Below are 23,123 nucleotides of genomic sequence, written 5' to 3'. Positions count from 1 at the left end.
CTCACTTGCGCATTTTTACTATTCTGGTATGTATATTGAAGCCCCAATATCCTGCTCACAAAGGGTTAAGTGCTTGGACGGAGAGCTGCATAGTAACATTGACATTTCATTGTGTTTTCCTGAGGTACTATTTTTCCCCTCACGATTCCTATGGCTGGCAGAATAGGCAAAACATTTTTTAAAAGCCTAGCAGGAGCCACAGAAAACAAAAGACGAGCAGAAACTGTAACAACATAAGATGACCAACCCAAAAACATGGAGACCCGATAAATACTGCAAATGCATCTAAGGAGTCTCTGAGAACCACTGGCCTTGAGGAGACTGTGGCGGCAAAGCTCGCCTGGGCCTTTTGCCTTACTCTGTTGAAAGCGTCGGCAGCGCTTAGTGTGTAGAACTCTCCAACAAGGCAGTGCTTTTTGAGGCCCATATTTCTACTCTTCACGCCTTTTAAAACTGCTGCTACAGTATTAAGTGCTTACGGTAAAAGCAGCGCGCATAAACTGTTCAGCAGCAGCAAGTGAGGCAAATAAACTGCGCTACGGCCTGCGCGACGCCGGCGGGATCAGCGAGAGGCCGGGCTTTTTGAATTTGCCATCCAGAGACGCGCAGTCACAAGACTCACAGCCGCGCTGTGAGTGCCTGGCTCGCAGCCTCCCACCCGGATACACGACAACCGGCGCCACCACGGCGTGCTCCGGGCTCCGGCCCGTGCGGGCGGAGGCAGAGCCGTGTGGCCCGGCGTCCCGCCGAGGTGCGGCGCCATCGGGAAGACCCCTCAGGCATCAGGGCGCGAGGCGGTGCCTCAGCGCCCCGCCACTAGCTGGTGGGGCGGGAGGCGGGCCCCGTCCGATGGCCGCGGTTGCTAGGGGCCCGTTGCTAGCAGAGAGAGGAAGCCGGCGGTGGTGCAGCGCGAATTAGGCTCCGTGTGCCCCAGACCGAGGGCGGGAGGAGAGCGGGCGGCAGTGGGTTCCGGGCGGAGCGGAGCCACATTGGGCAGCGCCGCGCGGGGTTGTGGGAGAAGGGGCCGTCCTCGCTGCCTCCTCCTTCTCCCGTCCCCCTTCCCCTCCCCCCGCGCGTCCTCCGGCCAAGATGTCTGACATGGAGGATGATTTCATGTGCGATGATGAGGAGGACTACGATCTGGTAGGGTGCGGGGTGTTGTACGGGGGGTCAGCGGCGCGGCGCGGGGAGGGGGCCTAGCGGGAGCAGTGCCGCCTTGGACGGTGCCGGCGCGGCGCGTCCTTCGCAGCAGCAGCCTCGCCGGGTGCTGCCCCGTGAGGGAGCACTGACAGGATGAGTTTCCCTCCCGGGGAGGAGGGGTGGCCGCAGCGGGCAGCGGCTGCGAGGGACCGGTGCTGCTTTCGGAGCAGGCCCCGCCGGGTGCCTTGCCACCTCTCCGCGGAAAAACGGGCCAACTTCGGCCCCGGGAAGTTAACTAGGCCCCGGGCTGGCCCCTTCGGGCCCAGCGAGTCTGGGCCCCCCTTTTGCCTTCCACGGGGGTCAGGGTGCGAGGAGGGCCCCGCCGCGCTGCCTCCCACCCCCCTCCTGCGTCTGGCCGAAGTGAAGTCGTAAAGTTGTTCTACCCTCCTCCTAGCCCCTGGCTGCGGGAGGTCATCGGGGCAGGTGTTCGTGTGCTTGCCTGAGCATCAAACAGGAAAAAGTGGGGGAAGAGAAGGGGGAGTGAGGAGCAGTGACCACACAGCCGGTTTCTGATGCAACATACCGAAGGTGTCCTGATTTTTAACTTCTTTTGCTTATTTGTCTTCACGAGCTTCTTATCCTTTATTTTTGTTTGGGTTTGGTTTTTTAATTGCAGGATTTGGGGTTTTCCCTGTTAAATGTAGCTATATTTTGACATCAGGGTTTGTTGTAAGCTTTTACAGTAAAAAAAAAAGGCTGCCAGCAGTTAGCAACAGACTAATTTATCGGGGAGAAATTGGTAATATAATGGAATTGTTTTAATGTAACAAATCGCCTTTAAATTAGTAAAAGCAATTGTTTTACACCTGGTAAATCTATTTTTGGGTATGTTGGTAGAATAAGATAGCAGCTACATTAAAAAATGTTTTCTGTGGTGCCTGATTTATTTAAAATCTGTTGTAGTTATATAGGAACATGATATTTATTTGGTTGGAGTTTTTTATTTTTCTGAACTTTGCTTAGTTTTTTATAACAGGCTTCTTTTTTGAAACAGCTGTATATGATTGAGGCTTGAGAGCCTGTATTTCATTCATTTCAGCTAAGGCTGTATTTACAGTACTGCAGTTTCATTGCAAAACACTTGATACTTTCTTCTGGAAGACTTGATTTCTAAAAAATTAATCAATAATCATTGTTATTTATGAATGTACATTACAAAACTTCCCTGATTTTATTTGAAACAGTTTCTGGACAGTTATTGTTAAGAGTTGCTCAGGAAGTCTGGATGGTATTTGGTATAGAATAAAAGCATCTCGTTTTGGTTTTGAATTTTTAAAATTCACCTAAGAGTGCTGGTTTGACATGCATTGTCTTTTTAACCTTATGAGCTGCTTGCATCAGTATGCCAAGATCTGTTAGTCTTCCACTTAAGTTCATGTGTGAATTAACAAACTTTTAGAAACAAGCTTTCTCAAGGAAGTAGACTTATACTACTACTAAAAATACCCTTTTTTATCCAAGCAGTTTCAAAATCTATTTAATTCATTTTCACTATTGCTGAAATCTGTCTCCTGATTCAAAATGCTGCGATTATTTTTCCACATGATATAACCAAATGAATAACAAACACAGTAGAAATCATGTTGAATATCCATAACATGAGGATTGGACCTGTAGAGAAACCATTGAAATTACATTTTTCAATCTCTAAACACAGCTGTCTGCATATAAATTTGAGTAAGAGTGCAGCTCTAAGCTCACAGTGTGGTATGTCAGTTTTCACCAAGAATAATTGCTGGTCTAACACTTCTTCCTGAAGTACTCCCATCCTCATTGGAAAAACCTTCCTGAAACTTCTTGCTTGTGGCAAATTTCAGCCCCTGACTGTTGTTTTTTATTTTTCCTGGGATGTTTTTGTCATCGTTAATTGCCACTAGCCCAGACCTTTCCAAAATTTAAAAATAATGCTCGTAATAATTAGGAGCATGTTATTTTCTTTTTTTCTATGCAATTCTGATGTATCTTAATATTATTTGATTCTTTACATCTTTAAATAAAACACATTTTTAAAATCTAATTTGGATTTGTTACTGATGAAACCCTCTCAGAGTTAAAGAATAAAGGTAGCCCAGCTAGACTAGTTTTAGCATTTCTGGACTAACAAACCATGATTGGATGTTGTTTTAAGATGTGCCTGAAACTGGAATTACAGGGTTTGGCAGAACTGTTTTGGAAAATAGTTAAGGGCCCTGAAGACAGGACCTGATTTCTGCCTTTCATGTTGATATAAATCTAGTTAAATTGAGGGAAGACTACAAGGATGCATGGTTTTCAAGTTCTGCTGCAGAAGGGTTTGGAACAAAAAAATGAGTGCAAGACACAATAGTCAGATAAGTAGAGAATTAAAGATAAAAGTACATGGGAGTGTTGGGGGATGTATTTTTAAGGAATAGGAGGCAGAAATTCCAGAAAGTAAATGAAAGAAGAAATAGCTATTTTGTCAAAATACAGTATGGTGAAACTAGATTCAGGTCTCCCAGGATATCTACTAACACAAATGTAGTCGTAAAAAAACCAACAAACCCTCCTCAAAAAGTTTTCATTTTGTCAGATTTTATTGGAAGTGTTTATGGCTGTTTCTTTTCAAACGTGCTCTTGACCTGCTGACTATGTAGAACCAGCTGGTTACATTTCCTTAAGTATGCAAATGTTTTGTGCTTATTGGGAAATGTGAACAGACATTCTGAAGGCCCAGCTCTTTCCCAGCTTCATCATGGAATTTTATATGATTAGAATAATTACTGCACTGTTAATCAACTGAATGCTACTCTCTTTGCAAGTCTTTGTTAACTCTTTCTGTGTAGTTTTTCATTGGGTTAAAAGTCAAGATGTTGCACGTAAATGACCTCCACCACTCCTGTAGAAGTTAACTTTATCTGTTGGAGGTCTCGATATCAGGAAAAATTCCATTTATATTTCTGGGTGAATAGACCTAGATTCACAATTTGTTAGTAATGTACAGTGACAGCCTTGATTGTAACACGGATTATTACACTTTATGCTTCAGTGAACAGAATAATGTTTACTGGTCATTATGAAAACCGCTCAATTGTAGTTTCTAGTTGGGTGCTAGATTTTGTGATTTCAGTACAGTTTCTTTTTACTAGTTTCAGCTTAAGGGTGGAGAAGGAGGAAGAGGGAAGGACAACTGTAAATTCCATTTTTGTTTTCAGTCTCAGACAAAAAGCTGTGTTTAGAATTGACTTTGAGACTAAATTCAGCCTTTCTTCTGAAATTGATTCTTCCAGGCACACTGACAACACATTGACACTTGCTGTAATACATTTACTTGATTCTTTTTGTTTTAAGTAAATAAAGAATTTGTCTGTGGTGTTCTTAATGAGACATCTTATTGCGGTCTGAAATTCAGCTTTAAAATTCATCTGGGGGAAGGCTAGACAAATCTGTTTGCTGAAAAACTTGTCTTTTAAAGTTACGGAATATTATTTCAGTGATGTCAGTAGAAGAGCTGTATACGACTTGAACAGCCAGCGATTTGCACCCCAGTGACATGGCCACAGGCTCATGAGGATTGTCGTGGTTCAAATATGGGAAGCATACCTTCAGATTACTGAGGGTTTCCCTTTTCAGGCTCTGTTGATATAAGGAAATAAGCAGTCCTTTTATTTCAGCCTGTCAGTAAGACAGCTTTGTAAGTGATTGGTTTGCTCTTTCTTTCCTACAGGAAGAAATATACTCCCATTTCAAATGGAAGTTATGTTACCATATTTGCTAAGCAATCTCATCAGCAGACAGGGAGACTTTCCTACCTTATATTGATGCATTTTTTAATTGAAATTTCATGTAGATATTGTTGACTCTTCTTCTAAAGAGCTGACTTTAGTTCTGGGTCATGGTGGGGGAGGAGGGTTGTTTTTTTTGGTGCTTTTCTTCTTTATTTTGGTTTTTGTTTTGGGTTGCTTTTGAGAGAGTTACTTGGCACTCTTCAGAACAGAGCTCCCCAGGATCTCATAGGCAGTTGGGTGTTAAATTATGCTAAAAACTGGACTTTCAGAAATGGATTCCCTTAACTATATGAGAGCTGTGTGATAAGAGGTAGAAAGTAAACGCACACTTTTGGTACTCTTTACATGTCATAACAACAGGATTTTTCTATCTGCAGTCTCCGGTCTCATTTGTGCATCTTCCAACTTCTGCTTAAACAAACAAACAAAACAAAACAAAACAAACAAACAAAAAAAGACAAAGCACTGTCTTTCCATAGATTTGTACTGTCCCCATTGCAGATAGCTGGCTTCACAGACTTGTTATTCCTGGTGTCAGTCCCGGTGTGAGCCAGCAGGCAGTAGATGACTTGCAGAGCTACTGAGTAGGAGCAGAAGAGGGAGACCTGGAATGTGGAAAAGAAAACCAGGACTCCCTATGCATGCTTGAGTTGTTGCAGGCTTCTTAGACAAATCACACTCTTGTTTTCATTCTCACGGTTTGTCTCAGTTCTTTTCCTTCTTACTCTTTTGCATTCCTGTCTGATGCTTTCTTTATATTTGTGTGCCTGGATACCAGTGGTAAATGCACATAGAAACTATTATTTGCTTTTTGTCCTGGTGCCTGGAGGCCAGTGGTCCAGGAAGAGCAAATCCAAAGTTGTCACTTTTATGGCCGGTACATTTCGGCTATGTGAAAACAATGCATCTTCATCGTGGGTGAAATGTTAAAAAAAAACACCTGGCAAGCTAATATACTCATATATTGAAGAGTTATGACCAGGTGGGGGGGGGGGGGTTGTTTTTTTTTTTGTTTTTAAATTTGGCCTCATCTAGGCATTTTTGTATTGTTTCTCTAAAAGCAACCACCAACAATAATACCCCCCCCCCCCCCAAATCCACATCAATGGTGCTTTTGCAAAATGTCAGGTCTTCACTCCAAATCCTAGAGTTAGCAGACCTCCTAAATGCCATGGTTATGAAACGAAGTAAGCTGAAATAAAATAAAACCAAATTTATAGCAGACTTATTCTCAGAAACAATTGCATGTCATAAAAAAAGAATGGTTTGAGTCAGCCCAATGGTTGAAATTTGGTAAAATTACCAGCAATTGAAAATCGACAATAATAAGCATTGTTAACAATGTCCTTGAAGGATAAATTTTTACAGAAATAGAACTCTTTGTATTGTGTCTTTTTTCTGGAAAGTTATCCTCTGTATAGCTACTTTCTCTTTTTTTCTTTCTTTTTTTTAAAAAAAAAGGTTTGCAAAGTAGGAGTTTGGATAGTGAATGATACACAGAGAGGCAGAAGTTTAGATTGTAAGTTCACTTTTTATGTAGCAGTTAGGGAAGTGCTTTAAGCACAAAATATTTATATCTTTGGTTTTGTACGTGTTTAACTTAATACAACAAATCTGCTGTTAAATGTCACTGATACAGTGCTACAGGCTCCAAGTTCGGCTGATTTGTTCTGGCTCTGAGGAGAGGTGCCATGCTTCAAGATCTCTGTACCATCTTTTGAGACCACACTAAGGCTCCTGCTACAGTTGTCTGAAACCACAGCTGTTTTTCTTATGCTGCTCCTCTGCCATAGCTCCCCAGCCTCAAGACTGTATCTGAGCGCTGGCAAGCCTGTTTGCTCAGCCCAAGCAGCGTCTGCCATCATCAGGGACTCAGACAACGTGAAATGTTGAATTGCTGCAGTGAAGGGGAAAGAAAGAGGATGCTGGGACCAGAAATGAACGTAGATGCTGGGGAGTGCTTGGATGTTGCTTATCCACCTTTGCTGTTAGAGAAACTGTGAATGCATCCATGCCCTAGAAAGGCTGATTAAAGCTGATTGGGGTGAATTTTCTGTGTGTTCATTTTAGAAACTGAGGCTTAATGTTTTAAAGCTGTTTACTAGATGAAATGGATTTTTGTGAAAAGTTAATACGTAATGTAATAGAGACTTGTAAATTAAATCGGTTCCTTGGTACTAATTTAACTTTTATTAAAATTATTTGAAAGAGTTGTGTTGCAGGCAGAGAAAGTTACATCAGAGGTTTTAACTCCATTACAGTTGAGCTAGTGTGGTAATTTTTCTTCCTCCCTCACCCCCCAGTATTGTGATGGGACCAGATTGTTTAACTACATTTAGAGTGTGCAGATTTTCAATGGAGTAATGCTTAATTAATGTTTTATTTTTTTTTTAAACTACATTTTTTAAAGCTGTGTCAGGGCTTTTTCATCTCATGAGTAATAATAATAAAAACCTCACTTGTTTGTTTCGTTTCTCTCTGGAGGGAGAACTAAATGGATTTCAAAGATCAGTTCTGCGTACTCAAACTTCTGTTCTCATTTGTACCTACCAGAGTTCAAGTCCATTGAAAAAATATACCCAAGATCTTTATTAAAAAAATTCTTAGGCCTGTTACTTTTTTATGTCAGCTGGAGCTAAAGTATATCACAGGTGGTTTCATATCTTGAAGTTACAATTAAGGATGCTCTTCGCTGTGCAGAATTTTGGGTCTAGATAGTGTAGTAGAGATTTCTAGTTCTGTAGAAATCCTTTTTGTAAACTTGATTCTGCATAATTTTCTGCACTTTTATTTTGGTACTGCATTATTTGATGCAGCAAACTTTATACATAAAGGGTTGAGTTGGGGAAGTTGTTCAGTCTGGAAGCAATGGTGTTAAGATTGAGGGTGAGGAGAGGATAGGTGTTTAGTATCTGAACTTATTGTTAAAAGAACTTTTCTGTGTTCAGTACAGGAAAGGAAATGCCTCTTTTTCAGAGTTTGAATTTTGAGGATAGAGTTTCTCACTTTTCTTCCTTCTGCTTTTGGCAAAAGCGGAGTGTTCTCATGTTTCTGTTGTACTGGACTAAGTCATCTCTACATCAAAAGAAGATAAGAGTATTGGTCCTGCTGAACTGATCAGCACTGGCATTAACTTACCATTGATGCTTAAGTTAAGATGTAGCATTCACATGGCTTATTTTAGTTTATTTTTTAATGTCTACAGACTTACAGCATCATCTCATACTTAGTTCATGGTTTTAAAGTTTTCTTTACATCCATGAAGTCTAAATATATCTTTTAAAGTAAGCAACTTACATTTTCTGGAAGTAGGAATGCCCTATCTCCCTTAGACCATATCCACATCCTAAATTTGATGTGAGGCGATTAGATATCAAGTGAAGGAAAAATTGCCATGAGAACATGAAACATGACCTTTGATGAATTTTAAAGCATTTCCATTAGAAAAAAAAATCACTACACTTAACACTCTATGTTATGTATTAGTATTATTATGAAAATAGCTTTATGGGCTACTTAAGTAGCATTGAGAAAAATTATCTGAAGAAAGGTTTCCTGTGTTAGTCCACATCCAGAATTGCTGCCAGAGCTAAGATGAACATTCAGATGTTTCTGGCTTTAGGCTAACAGAGCACATTGCTTCCTAAAAAGAATTAATTAAGTTTGCTTTCCTTTTATCTTTACAAATAGATACTTCTGCCAAAAATATTCCCCATTGTTCAAGTTTAGTATAAACAAGACATCAGCTGATTACACATACCTTAAATGCTGTGTTGTTTAAACTTTGGCAGCCTGTATGTTCCTAAGGTGCTGGATAGGGGTATAGCTGTTGACATCGTGTACACGTTGTAGCAGCTGCTCTGTCAGTGTTGGATCAATAAGGAAGAGAGTTAACAAGAATAAACTAACCAAAAGGAAAGTCTCCCCAATGAAAGAAGACACGTGCTTCTTGGTTTCTTTGCAGTTTTTAGTATCAAGTTTTATAGTTCTCTGAGAATTCAGAAGGCAGGTTTATGGAATTCAAGTTGGCTTTTAAATACATTCATTCTCACTAGATAGTAATACTTTGTGAGTATAAATAAATAGGTAAGTGAAGAACTTTACTATGTGTAACAAACAGGACCAGTAGCAGATAAAGGAAAAATGCCTCGCAGACCATGTTTCATAAAATTTGGGCCAACTGAACTTCTGTCATGAATTTTTCCATTAGAACTTGAGAAAATTTAAAACTTGGAAAGATTTGCTTGCGCTGTAGGGAACAGAGAGATAATGTAAAACTTCTCTTTTGCCTCATCCTTTTTCATTCCTTCCCATGGTTTTGAAAGAGTCCATTAATATTAGCAGTATACAACTGAACATGAGATAATTGTGTCTGAGGAAGAAGTACTGTGAAAGAGGAAACTCCAGTGTAAAGAAGGGCACTTGACTATGCACTGTATACATTGTTGCAAGGGAAGATTACTCTGATTACTCTCTTTGAAGTTTAAACATTTTGTTAAACAGTTCATCTCCTAATAGCTGTATGCTCTACTGTTGACTTGAAGAGCAGAAGTGTGAAATATTTTTGACTTGTGTAAACCTCAAATGAAATGATTATTTGAGTTTTGTTAGTGTTTTATTATTAAGACATGCAACATTGGTCAGTAAAAGATAAAATACTTAAGATTTGGGGTTTTTTTTTAAATCAGAAAGAGCCTTAATAGTACTCAGGGTTTTTTTAATGAAATAATAGTTGGTAGAAGTAAATTCTTCAATGAGTTTGGCCCTAGTGTACATGATGGGTAATTATTTGATTAAATTATTGTGCCTGTGCCCCACCCTCTTTGGCAGGATCGACAGTATTTTCTCAATCATCTCCTGCTTCTCAGCACAGAGCAGCTGGTGTTATCGTCATTCTTTTTTTTTTTTTAATTTCCTTAGACAAGTATGAATCATTATGACATAAAAAGGCAGATTAGCAAGAGATTCATGGAAGTGTTTTATATATTTCATTGCTGAGTCATTACTTGTGTGGCAGCACAGCCAGTGTTTTCTGTGGATAGAAAGGGTCATATGATAGTGCTTTTTAGACTAGTAACTAGCATGTTCTCTCTCTCCCATACAGAAATGACATATGCAATTAGGCATCTGTCCTTAAACACCAAAATTGGCAGAATTTTAATAATACAGTCTGTACTTGTCATAAAGGCGAAGTTGGTAGAGCTGAGTTCATTAGCCCAGAAAGAGATCTGTTGATGAGCAAGTGTTGGTGGATGGTGAGGCTGTCCTAGTAATGGGGGAGAGATGAAATCATTGTAAGAGTCCATACCTGTTACATGCTCTAAAACTGAAGATTTTTCTCTTAATACACAATGATTCCATGACATTTTGAGCAAGATGTCTTACTGCATTTTATCAACTTTTAGCAGAAAGTTAGATGTTCTGAACCTTTCTTTTTTTTTTCTCTGATTTTTATTTGTTCTATTCTTTTTCCTTAAAATGTAGGAATATTCTGAGGACAGCAATTCTGAACCAAATGTGGATCTGGAAAATCAATACTACAATTCCAAAGCTTTGAAGGAAGATGATCCCAAAGCGGCATTAAGCAGTTTTCAGAAGGTTTTCTGTCTTTATTTTCTATCTCATCTTTTCATTTTCACTCCTGTTTTAAAATACTTGATTACCATTTGAGTTATTTTCTGGAAATTTGAGAGTAGCATTTATATTTTAACTTACTAATGTGCAACCAATGGACAGCTTAGACTCCCAGCTGACTCCCTTTCAGGATCATTCTTAGGGAGTGTAAATAAGACATGTAATAGTCCTATTGTCACATGACTGAGTTTTTAATCTTCAGGATTGACTAAGTTAACTAGAAAGTCCTAAGTGTGTTTTCATATGTCAACTCTAGAAGCTAGATCCATTTGTTTTTAAAATTCAATGGCGTTTCCTTCAGTGTATTATGTTTTGGTTTGCTCTGTGATTCCAGAGCTTTAAATGTGTATGTACTAAGTGAAACAGAGATTCTTTCCTTCCTGACTGTTTTAAATTTTTGGTGTTTGCATGCCACCAGTATAAAGTGATATTTTTTAAAGAAAAATTAGGGTTTTGACTTATTTATAGTGTACAACAATATTATATACCTGACAAAAAATAATCAAAACTTTCTGAATTTTTAACGTAGAAAGCATTCCTTTACTATGTTACATTAAAGCCTAGGAGCCTCTCTTACATGTGAAGACACTATAGTAATTCCACAGTGTATACTTTTGACTAATCTGATCAAGGGGTGGGATGAGTCAACTTTGCAGGGAGTGTTACAACTTGTTATGGAGTGGCATTAAAGTTTTTGGTGTTAGAAAACAACAGAAAACCTGTAACAATTCACCTTCCCTACATTAGCTGTGAGGTGAAAACCAGTAAGATATATATATAGCTTTCTCAGTAGTATCAAGGAAGAGTAAAAAATCGAAGAACAGGGCAGAGTGAAATATTACTTTGTAAGCAAAAAAAAGGGGGGCGGAAAGGCATGTATGGGAGATGTATATTTTAAACAAGGTGCAAATCAATTTTCAGTTTGATTAAAGCTTTTATAAATGCTGTTTAAAAAAATTCTTCTATTTCAGGTTTTGGAGCTCGAAGGTGAAAAAGGAGAATGGGGATTCAAAGCTTTGAAACAGATGATTAAAATAAACTTTAAATTGGTAGGAATTACCACTATTACTTCAGAGTAAATGTCAGAAATATGTATTTGCTCTAAAGATCTTAAGTTATTATTTGGATTTATGGCTGTGATAACTAAATCTGCCAGAAATTGTCTTTTCTGGTCTTTAATGGCTACTACAGATATGGTAGAAGAATTATTTGGTGGTTGCAAGTCAAATGTAAAATAGGTACAAAATAGCTGCTAGAATCAGCTGATAGTCTGAAAGTTTGAGGCTCAGTCCTTGCTATCCTGAGGTATCATAGCATTGAAATCAGTAATGTTTCTGTATGTGTGCTTTGCCAGAACAAATTGAAAAACGTATATGCTACATACGCAACCATTCCAAACAGTTGTATAGCCAACTCTCTTCTGTGTGCTGAGATAAATATTTTACATGTCTATTCCATGCTGAAGTTGTTCCTTTTTCTGCGGTTTATTAATAAAGTGGTGATGTCAAAGTTCCAAATAACAACCGCTACTGTATAGGTTTTCCATAACACTTGCTTCTCTGTATGTATATTTGCAAGATATAACTTAATTTTTAATTATTAAAATTTATAAAGCCATTTTGTTTTTCTTTCAGACTAACTTTCCTGAAATGATGAACAGATATAAACAGCTATTGACCTACATACGGAGTGCAGTCACAAGGAATTACTCTGAAAAATCTATCAATTCTATTCTTGATTATATCTCTACTTCCAAGCAGGTTAGATCATCAGTTCTTTCATCTTCATGGTTTTCCTTTCTGTATTTTTAAGTATAGGCTTTTTCATGTGTGGTAGTCTTGGGTTTGGGTTTTTTGATCTTAATAGAGAATATTTGCAGTATTAATTTGTTGTCCTACATATATTTCCTACATATAATGGATTCTATCAGTACACAACATTTTATAAATTTATCTTAACTTGATATATCATCTGTTGTCCCCAAAGAACAATGGCCATAAACAATATTAATGTGTTCTCTGTAGAACCTTTGTTAAAGGTCACGCTCAGCTCTGATTTCCATTTTGGCTGTGGTATTTTTGGGATTTTTGCAAAAAAACAGTTCAACATGCTCATGAGCTTTCTTTCACGCAGCATTGGTAGCATAAAAACCAAAATGCATGTCTTCCTTCTTTCTCTGTAAATCATACTTTTTTGATATGCAAATTATTTTTGGTTTTCTCCTTTTAAGTAGGAGCAATGTTGCCTGTTAGTGTTTGTCTTTTGTTACACAATGTAAGGATTTTATTACTTGGTTATGTAAGATGGGCTTGTGTAAGGTGGCTTTCACTTTTCACTGGCATGATTGATGGTTGCAAATCTTAACGTGAGTACTTTTTAACTATATCAATTTCATATAAGAGAAACAAGTATATTTAGTTTTGCTACGTTAGAAGCTCTGACGATTTCAAAGCAGACATTCAATAATATACAGATACCTTTCTTATTTTGAAGTTCAAGCATGCACTTATAGTATGTTCAGATTGAGTTTATTAACAGGTATAAATTTGCTGTTTACAATTATAGAATTCTGATTTTTTATGTCAGATGGATTTGCTTCAGGAATTCTATGAAACAACACTTGAAGCTCTGAAAGATGCTAAGAATGATAGATTGTGGTTTAAGACAAACACAAAGGTAAAATACATAACTTACTGTTTTTTGCTTCTGTTTGTGACACCTGTGGCTAACTTATGAATGGTAATTGTGGAATCTTAGTAGACCTTAGTACTTCAACTTTTTTTTCATTACAGCTTGGCAAATTATATTTAGAACGTGAAGAATATGGAAAGTTACAAAAGATTTTGCGTCAGCTGCATCAGTCATGCCAGGTACTGTTATATTCTAAATCACTGTAGCTTAGTAAACAATGTTTTGGGAGGGTTTTTTGTTTGGTTTTTTATTTTTTACATCTGGTATTGGCCTTTGAGGCACATTGCTGAGCTTTAGTACAGAGGGAAGAAATAACTGTGCTTGCTTTTCATTTGTTAGCCATTTCATAGTGTGAACAAATATCAGTAACTGTTTTACTCCTTGCTTAAAGATGATTTAAAAAAATATTCACAACTGCTGATTAAGTTTCCTTTTAGTCAGGTGCAAGAATGAGAAGCACACATGAATCATCTATAATGGATAGACATTTATTTTAAAACATAGTGAAGACTCCAAGTGAGCTTTACTCAAAACTGAAAATACAGTTGTTACTTTCCCATTTGGAAGGTGGCAAAAAAGAAATTAGCCATGCAGCCTTCTGTGCTTGCTTCTGTCCCTGTTTCTTCCTCCAACATAGAAAGTGGTATAAAAATATCTGGGAAATGGTTCTGTTATAGGCTAACAGAAGAGTGTTATGTATATATTATATGTGTGTGTGTGAGTCATTGCATTTATATACTGAGTGTGTGGTTTAAGGAAAGTGGGAAAGAGTAAGGGGCAAAGTTCCGAGGAAAAGATTTAAACAGAGGTACTGATTTTTTAAATGAAGAGCTTCAAAATTTGGCCTGTTATATGTTCTTTGAATATTATGTTTTGTGGTAATAGTTATATCAAAATTTTAAAGTTTTTGGAATACCCTTATTTCTGACAGGAAATTACTGAGAGTATTTGGTAATAATTTTTTTTTCCTAGTGTAAAACTGAAATCACTGTTCTTTTAAAATTTCACAGTATTTATTACTTAATCTATCCTAGACTGATGATGGAGAAGATGATCTAAAAAAAGGTACTCAACTATTGGAAATCTATGCTTTGGAAATTCAGATGTATACAGCACAGAAAAATAACAAAAAACTTAAAGCATTATATGAACAGTCATTGCACATCAAGTCAGCCATTCCTCATCCACTGATCATGGGAGTTATCAGAGGCAAGTTCATCTTGAATTTTTCCTTCAGCTTCTATTGCATAGACCAGTTTCATGAAAAATCTGATAATGAATGTTTTTTCCAGTTCCAGTTATAAAGACAGAGGATGCTATAGATTCAGAGGCACACAAACCATACATGAATGAAGAACTGCAAATGTAGTGGCTATGTTTAATGTTTGCCTCCTGTAAGGCTTCAGCTCTGCTATTCTGGTGCCTACTGGTCAGAAGGGCAGGACAGTTGGCTACATATACTGTAGGAGAGAAGCAATAGAACAAGAGGAATATTTGTTCTGTTTGACACTATGTCAGGCAACAAAGGATAAATGCAAGGGCATTTGCAAAGAATAAAACCAAAGCCTTGGGAGGACTGCTAGTGGAAGGGACTACTTTTCTACAATCCTCTTTTGTAAATTTGTGCATGGTATCTCAGTAAAATTTACCAGGAACTGAAGGGCTTGAAGATAGATATATTTGAAAATATTTATTATCTGTAATAAGGAATTATGGTGGAAATATGCCATGTGTCTTGGAACAAATGTTCTCTAAAACAGTGTTGTGCCTTCCCTCTTCCCCTGGTATAAACACTTGCACTAGACAATCAGGCAGCAGTGGCTACTTCAGAAATAAAAGGAGATACAGAGTAGTTTTCAATTTTTGTGTATGGTTTTACTCACAGCAAGAATTCCATAAATTCAGGAAGTCCATTGCCTTCAAAATGAAGATAAATTTCATTTCAGTTTTTACAGTATTAACCACATAAGGTTAAAACAATTATTGGCTGTGAGGTTTAGTGTTCTTTTAGATTTATGGTGTGGGTAGGGTTTTCTTTCATCATTTTTGGAATGGGTTTATTCAAACAGCAGTGCTGTATGTGAAGGCCGTAATGCTTTGCCCTTTTTTTTCCCCTTGCGATTTCAGAGAATGAAAAGACTCCTGAAAATATTTCAGTAATCTATTTAGAAATAGCATGGAACTTCTGAGTACAATTATTGTAGTCAGCAACAAGCACGCAGTGTTCCTTTTCTCTTCATCTGTGGGGTTTTTTTTTTCAGAATGTGGAGGCAAAATGCACTTAAGAGAAGGAGAGTTTGAAAAGGCACATACTGATTTTTTTGAAGCATTCAAGAATTATGATGAATCAGGGAGCCCCAGAAGAACCACTTGCTTAAAATACTTGGTCTTAGCAAACATGCTCATGAAATCCGGAATAAATCCATTTGACTCTCAGGAGGTATTTTTTCTTTTTCCTTCCTCCCCCTTCCTGAATGGATAAGAGAAATTACCCAAAAGACAAAAATGGAGAAAAAATCTTTAAAATCTAAACATGCATACTGTGCTTTCTGTTCCGTGTAGGCTAAACCATACAAAAATGATCCAGAGATTCTTGCAATGACGAATTTAGTAAGGTAAGATTTTAATTTTTCTGGAGAAAACGTGTCATGTCCAAACCAGAAATTAAGTATTAATAGAAGTGCCTTTTCTCTGCACACCTAGCACAGTTATTTCATAAATACTGGGTAAATATTTGTAGACTGTCACAATAAATAAGTTTCTTAAGAAAAACATACCAAAGTATCTATAACACACCAGGCAGTGGTGCAAAAGCATGCAGTTAGTTCTAATTTTTGCCACTATATAAAATATTCAACAATGTTCTTCCCTGAAATAAAGTTCTTATAGTGGGGTGGGTTTGGCTGATTATATATGAGAAACTGAGGTGACTTACCGCTTATATGAAAGCCAGTGGAATAACTGGAAGCAAGGATATATGATGATTACTAAAGGACTCATTCCATAATTTAGGAATACAAAACTGAGTTCTCAAGTGATCCCCCCTAGCCTTCAAACGTGCAAATCAAAAGAAGGCTTCATTGCCTCTTAGAAGGAACTGTGATGTGAGATCTTCTAGTATATTAAGATCATCAGGCAAAATCAATGGAACTGAAGTGGGTTTGGTACACTGTGCTTTGAAGCTAACTTAGTCCACCCAGTCTGTCCTGTCTTTGTTTTATCAAGTTTAAAAAAAATCAACAAACAGAACGCATAGGAAAACTTTTCCCACCTTTTCATTGCATAAGAAATAATGCCTGCTTACATTTTGAAATACACAGTTGATCTCATGTTGGAATAAACCTGCCCCAATACTGCTATGGTGCTGTACCATTGTATGCATACAAATTGTTTCTGAAGGTGAGAATGTTCATCCATTATTGACATAATGATGAGTAAATGATTTGATAGTTCATTAAGGGGCTATTTCAAATAATTCCACTTTAGACATGTCTTTTCTACTTGACTGTACTACTTTCATGTGAATTTGAGGCAGAAGGAACTCCAGATGGCCTTACCCAATCTGATTTTACTCATATTCCTACATTATATCTTTTATCTTGACATTTAAGTATAACTGCTTCTTTAAAATTAATAACGCAATTAAAGTAGTGTAGATAAGAAGTACACAAAAGATAATTGTAATCTTTGGAGTTGATTTTATGTTTTAATTCTTCCTGTACATGGGGAATTTGAATGTTTTATGTATCATACAAAGAGATTTTTGGAATAAACAGTGAAATATGCTTAACTGAAATTGGTTTTAATTCTGAAGTAAGATGTAATGGTTTCATATGATACAGTCCATGCCATTTATAAAATCCTCAAGGTTCTTCTTAAATTTAACAGGTCTTTTTTCCTTGCCCATTTTATTGATGAAAATGGGTATTTTTTTAAGCCAGTTTAAAAACAATTAGAAAATATACAGAGACTATGAAGGAAAGATGGATGTTGTTTTTAAAATGCTTGATAGTAGTATTAAACAGAAGTTAAAAGAATGTATGGAACACTATGTCTTTCAGGTTAAATATTGATAGCCTGTAGCTTAATATAACTAAATTACTCTGTAAGTTTGATTAGTTGATAGTTTCTGTTACAGTTCACTGTTCCTATAAGAAAAGACGGTTAAATCTGAATTGTAAAACCATTATATTTCAAGAAAAAGGTCTTGTTTCAGTGGGTACAGCTCTGACCCTTGAATGATGCTGTGTCCAGTAGTAGCTGTGGTGCTACTACTGGACAATAGGTGTCTAAATCCACCTTTTTGTAATCCTTTCTCACATAACAAGATTGTATAGTTAAACAATATCCATACTAAATATAAGCTATAAATAAAAATCTAAAATATATTATACCAGAAATACTGATGGTTAATCCTGGAAGTAAAAATTTCTTCCATCTTCCAGTATTTTTAGAATTCTGCTTAAGACAGACTTTCTAGAAACTGCAACAGTCCTCTAGACTGTTTTTAGTTCTTACTTGTTCCATAAAGTATGGCTTCATGAACCAAAACTCAAGTAATGATACTTCACAAAATTGTGTTTTTTTCATGTCTAGGCTGTTTTAAAGAATAACCTCTTGAAATTAGAGTGCACATGTGGATTAAATAAATGTCCATGCTAAACTTTTGTAAATGCTTCTAAAATTGAAGTAGAAGAAAGGTTGTATCTCAATTTGAAATTATTTTTCCTTATAAAGGTCCTGAATGTAATTATTTGCTACGAATACTTATATAGGGGTTTTTTTAGAAGATATGGAACAAAGTCTTATAAGCCTGTTTAATTTGTAAAAATAATAATCCAGTTTCTTGTTTTTTCTCTGAAGTGCCTATCAGAATAATGACATCACTGAATTTGAGAAGATTCTGAAAACAAATCACAGCAACATCATGGACGATCCCTTCATAAGGGAGCACATTGAAGGTATTTCTGCAGGCTGTTTTAATCTCCTTTTTTCCCCCTAGTACTTGTTCAGCTGCTTTTCCACCCCTCAGTTTATTTTTCTTCTTCACAAAATGAGTGTGTTTTGTAATTACTCGTGGATCATTTCTGTAGTGTTACCAAGTTCTAAAGAAGTTGGTCAAGGCTAATATCCATCAATCCAAGCATGTAGAATCACTGATAAATTGCAGGAATAACAAAGAAAGTTCTAGCAAGAGTGAATATTTGAAGATATCTATGGTGGTGTTAGGCACTGAATATTTTGAGGTTTGGGTTTTGGTTTTTCTTTTCCATTGGGAGGATTAAATGAGGGCAACTCTTACTTACAAAGGTTGTTTGTGTCAGCCTCAACAGTTAGATGTTTGCTGCTTTCTAAGGTTGATGTCCTGCTTCAGATTAAATACGAAATATGTAGACAATGTAACTAAGGTTGCATTAATAAATGTTTAATAATAAAACATGTAACAAGTTCTGTGATTCTAATGTATATGTTGAAAACAACCTTTGGGTTTATAGTACCTATAATTAATAACAGGAAACACACTACCCCATGCCCTTCCATTCCATTAACAACAACATAAAGTTACTCCTGCATTTGTCACGTTTCTGAGAATTAAAAATCTCTTGTTGTGTCCAGTTTTTCAGCTAACTACTGTTTTCATCAAGAGTAGGGCTTACTGTGGCATTGCAAGATCCTTTATCTGGATAGTTCATGAAAGAAAAGAGTTAAATCCAGAGACCTGTTTTTTTTACGCTTCTTGTTTGTAAAAGAGATCATGACAAACAGCAGGGGAAACTAAATATAACCCTTCTACTGCTGTTACGTGTCGACTAAGCTTCAAAGCTTAGAGAAGTAAGATTAGAGAAATGGGTGCTAAGGAAGAAAGTATGACAGAACTGGCAAGGAAGAGGAGGAGGACAGTTGAATCAAAGGATTGAAGAGAATTTGAGTTTTATCCCTTATACGATAATAGCCTGCTAGTGATTCCCAGGGAAAAAAAGACATTCTTATATTTTTCACTCTGTAGTGATACAGAATGAGTGTTTGTGGTTATAATGTTTACATACCTTGCCTCATTGTTATTATCTCCTTAGTTTTATTGAGCTACACGATCTGGTTTTCAGTATTGTTTTTCATTATATGAACATTCCTTGTGTAACTAGTTGGGTAAAAATGGATCTGGCTCTTTTTCTCTTAATGTACAGTTGTAATTTATACTTTCTTTTTATCTAAATATTCTTTGGTAATGTACACATTTCTAAAACAATGGCTGCACTATCTTATCTAGGAAAAATCAACCATTTCATGCAGACTCTGTATTATGCTTCCTCAGTTCCTCACCATAGTTATACCTTATGGCCCTGATCTTTTGACTTAAAAAGTGAATATTCCCTGTGAAGTTAAATGCACACAGATCAAGTTTCAGAGCCTTAGGAATACCTCTTTCACTTTTGTACAAAACTGTTCTAGCCATAAATCAGAGGGGTACACATACCATGCAATAATCTGTATGATTTATCCAGTTAATCTGAATAATTTAAAATTTTATCAGAGAATACTTTGTTCCATCTTTAAACAGTTTTCAACTCTATCTGTCCATCTTCAGAGTTACATGTTGCTTGGATCCCTGGAAAAAGAGGGGCCCTTTATTTTAGCGTGTGTCCCTACCTCACTGAATTACTACCTTAAAATATCACAGTATTTTGGATGTCGTTGTATATGGAAATCTTTATTGCAACTTTATTTCAGTACTGTTGTTTTTACAGTATTTGTTTTTTCTTCTCTTGCAGAGCTTTTGCGAAACATCAGAACACAAGTGCTTATAAAATTAATTAAGCCTTACACAAGAATACATATTCCTTTTATTTCTAAGGTATTGTCAGTGGAGCCTTACATTAGCATAAGTAAACAATTAATTGTGAATAAAAGCTCTTAAATGACGCCTGTGCTTCCAGAAATAGAACAGCTAAAATATAATCTAAACCATGAAGTAGTACTGATGCACTGCTGGCAGCTTTGCAGTGCGAAAATGTAAATTTCATGTGTCGTCTCAATGCTTTTTATAATATGTACTATGATAACATCTAAAGTGTTCAATCACCATCTCCTACTTAGTATAGAAAAGCACTTTTCTGAAGAGAAATATAAAATGTGAATTTTTTATAACTCAAAATGTAATTATGAACATAAATTTTAAGAAGATAAAGTCCACATTTTAATTCCTTTTGTTCAAAAGACATCCTCTAATGTCTATGTTGTACAAGTTACAGAATGGTGGTGATAGAACAAACCAACTATTATACTAGAATTGCTTATTTCATTCCCTAATCTGGAAAGAACAAAATCAAAACCCAGTGACAATAGATGACTATTTCCCTCTCCTGTGACTCTGTGATTATTTTTTTTCAAGAAAAATCACAGCATTCCAAAATATACCGTGAAGTATTAGAGATACCTTTTTTTTTTTTTATGCTTACGTTCTCTTTGGAACTCTGTATGTTTTTTTGAAAAGTTCACATTTGTAGAAATTGCTTGATACAGAGGATGCAATTAGCCCTTTAGGTGGTTTTGAGTACAGACAAAAAGACAGATAATTATTGGCTTCTTTCGTAGATCTTGGGTGTGTTTTCTTCAGTAAGTCAGCAAAGGAGCTGATTTCTGAATCTTCCAAAGATTTTGCTTTAGCATCCCTCTTCAGTCTTTTCTGAGAGGTTACTGATCCCTTGGATCGTTGGCCATACCTACTTTGGGTGGAGTTATTTTGCTTGGTAGAACACTATTGAGTCGACACTTTTGAACAGTAAGAAATAGAAATGAAAGGGAATTCTGTATATGAAAATAAACATTGGGAGGATTTAATGTTGCAAAACAGAGTAGCAGCATAATGAATTTTCTTTCTCTCTTAGGAGTTAAACATAGATGTAGCTGATGTGGAAAGCTTGCTTGTGCAGTGCATATTGGATAAGTATGTCCTTTATTCTTAATTACTGATCTTTGATTACTTTAAAATAATTAAAATATTAAAGAAGCACAAACCATTTTCTACGTTGTGGCAATGCTAGTTGATTCTAGAGCCGAAAGGTAGCCATGCTGACTTTGGGTTTGCTTAGCTTATTGAGCAGTGAAGTAGATTTGTAAGATGTGAACCAAGAAAATAATACAGAGAGGCTGAGTGTCATGTTTTCAATTTTTAATTACGTAATAAGTTACTTGGATTATTAGGAAATTATGAAGTGTATTGTTCTGAATAATTGCTGCTTATACCTATGTATATTTGTAAGTATATTTTATATATATGAGTATGTATTATACCCACATATATTTTCAAGTCAACCAGTTAGTAGCCTGCTCTCCTTGACTGGAAAAACTTAACTACAGTTTGTAAAAATCTGGGTTTGGAGGGTAACTTGAAATATGTAATAGGAAAATATAATCCATACATGGGTTTATATTTTAATTTCTTTTTACACAAATCTAAAGTTTTCATGATTCCTTGACTTTCAAGAACTGTTTATTGCATATTGCTTCAGACTTGGTATGTGTATCATAGTTAGGCAGATAAAATGTGCATTGCCCAATGAATTTGTTTATTTGATTTCTTATCATGATGACAACTAAACAGGCAGTAATACCCAGGGCAATGTCTTATAGAAGGGCTGCATTCTGAAATGGACTTTGTCTCTCTTGTGTAGAACGACCTCATATTTTATCTCTGATTTATTTTTAGATCCTATTTCCACGTGCATGAGAAATTTATAGATATGTATTTGTTTACTTCTAGCACTATACATGGCCGAATTGATCAAGTCAACCAGCTCCTAGAACTGGATCATCAGAAGAGAGGTGGCGCACGGTATACTGCATTAGATAAATGGACCAACCAACTAAATTCTCTCAACCAGGCTGTAGTCAGCAAGCTGGCCTAACAGAAAACAAGCTTTTACAAACGTACTTAAGGCAACAGTGCAGTGATGTAAACCTTAAAAGAACTGGGAATGGCAAAACTACTGTCGGTTGGTGTGCCCTGAAATTATTGGAGTTATGGCAGAAGTGCTTTTTTGATCAGCTGGTTTGTGTTTTGCTGCTGCATTTATCCCAAGAAAAAAACAGCTTTAATCTCCAGAAGAAAACCAAAATGCCACGGGATTTATGCTGTATTGACATCTTGCCCTAAACATAAAACATCCTAGTAATTTGTCAAAGGGCAATTAATGACCAGAGAGAAGATTTTTGTCATGATTTTAAATACACTGACACGTTACTGTTGGTTAAATTTAAACATGTTTTACCTGCAGAAATTCTCTCACAGAAATAACCTGCAATAACTTGAAATGCATACCCTTTTGAACACTTCCTTTTCTCATGTATAAATTGAAATGTTTGCTGCATTTTGCAAAATGTCAATTCTCCAAAAATGTGTCCGTATATTTCTGTACCTGCAGTGTAGTAAAGGTTTAGAAGAAACCCCATAATTATAGTGGCATACTGTCACTTAGGTTTCAAGCAGCAAAATAAACAGTGCAGTTCAGAAATTGTACAGTTTGTTTCTTTATGTGCTTTCATTACACTTGGTTTTTACTTTAAAAATAGCAAAAGAAAATAGGTATTACTTCATCCTCACCTCATTTGTGGAGGACAATATGGAGATTTTTAAGTAAAAACATTTGTATGTGTGCTGTGGATTAATTTTTTTTTTGTTTTGAAATAGTTAAATGCCAGTACTGAACAGTTGAAAAGCTGACATTTAGCACTCTTGCTAACTGATTTTTATCTTGCAAGACACCAAACTATTTATTACCAGTCCTGCCTAGTGGATGTTGGGTAGTTGGCACGTCTCAGGAGTATGCTTGCTTTCTATTTTGGTATTTCAAG

At 36.6% G+C, this 23,123-nt stretch overlaps 1 protein-coding gene across 2 annotated transcripts; it reads left to right on the top strand.

The window, feature by feature from the left end:
• Nucleotides 1-1,062: 1,062 nt before the first annotated feature.
• On the top strand, nucleotides 1,063-22,905 carry COPS2 (COP9 signalosome subunit 2). 2 transcript variants are annotated; one of them, XM_084268331.1, is made up of 13 exons: nucleotides 1,063-1,143; nucleotides 10,431-10,544; nucleotides 11,552-11,629; nucleotides 12,215-12,340; nucleotides 13,167-13,256; nucleotides 13,373-13,450; nucleotides 14,306-14,480; nucleotides 15,533-15,711; nucleotides 15,834-15,886; nucleotides 18,135-18,232; nucleotides 20,042-20,124; nucleotides 21,158-21,216; nucleotides 22,033-22,905. In XM_084268331.1, the coding sequence occupies exons 1-13, from the start codon at nucleotides 1,090-1,092 to the stop codon at nucleotides 22,175-22,177; spliced, it is 1,332 nt and encodes a 443-aa protein (XP_084124457.1). In that variant the 5' UTR covers nucleotides 1,063-1,089; the 3' UTR covers nucleotides 22,178-22,905. The 2 variants fall into 2 exon arrangements, with proteins under 2 accessions (XP_084124457.1, XP_084124456.1); XM_084268330.1 differs by having other exon boundaries at nucleotides 13,146-13,256.
• The last annotated feature ends 218 nt before the right edge of the window (nucleotides 22,906-23,123 follow it).

The sequence above is a fragment of the Gallinula chloropus genome (assembly GCF_964237585.1).
Source record: "Gallinula chloropus genome assembly, chromosome: 9".
NCBI lineage: Eukaryota > Metazoa > Chordata > Aves > Gruiformes > Rallidae > Gallinula > Gallinula chloropus.
This window is presented reverse-complemented; position numbering and strand designations above follow the sequence as displayed.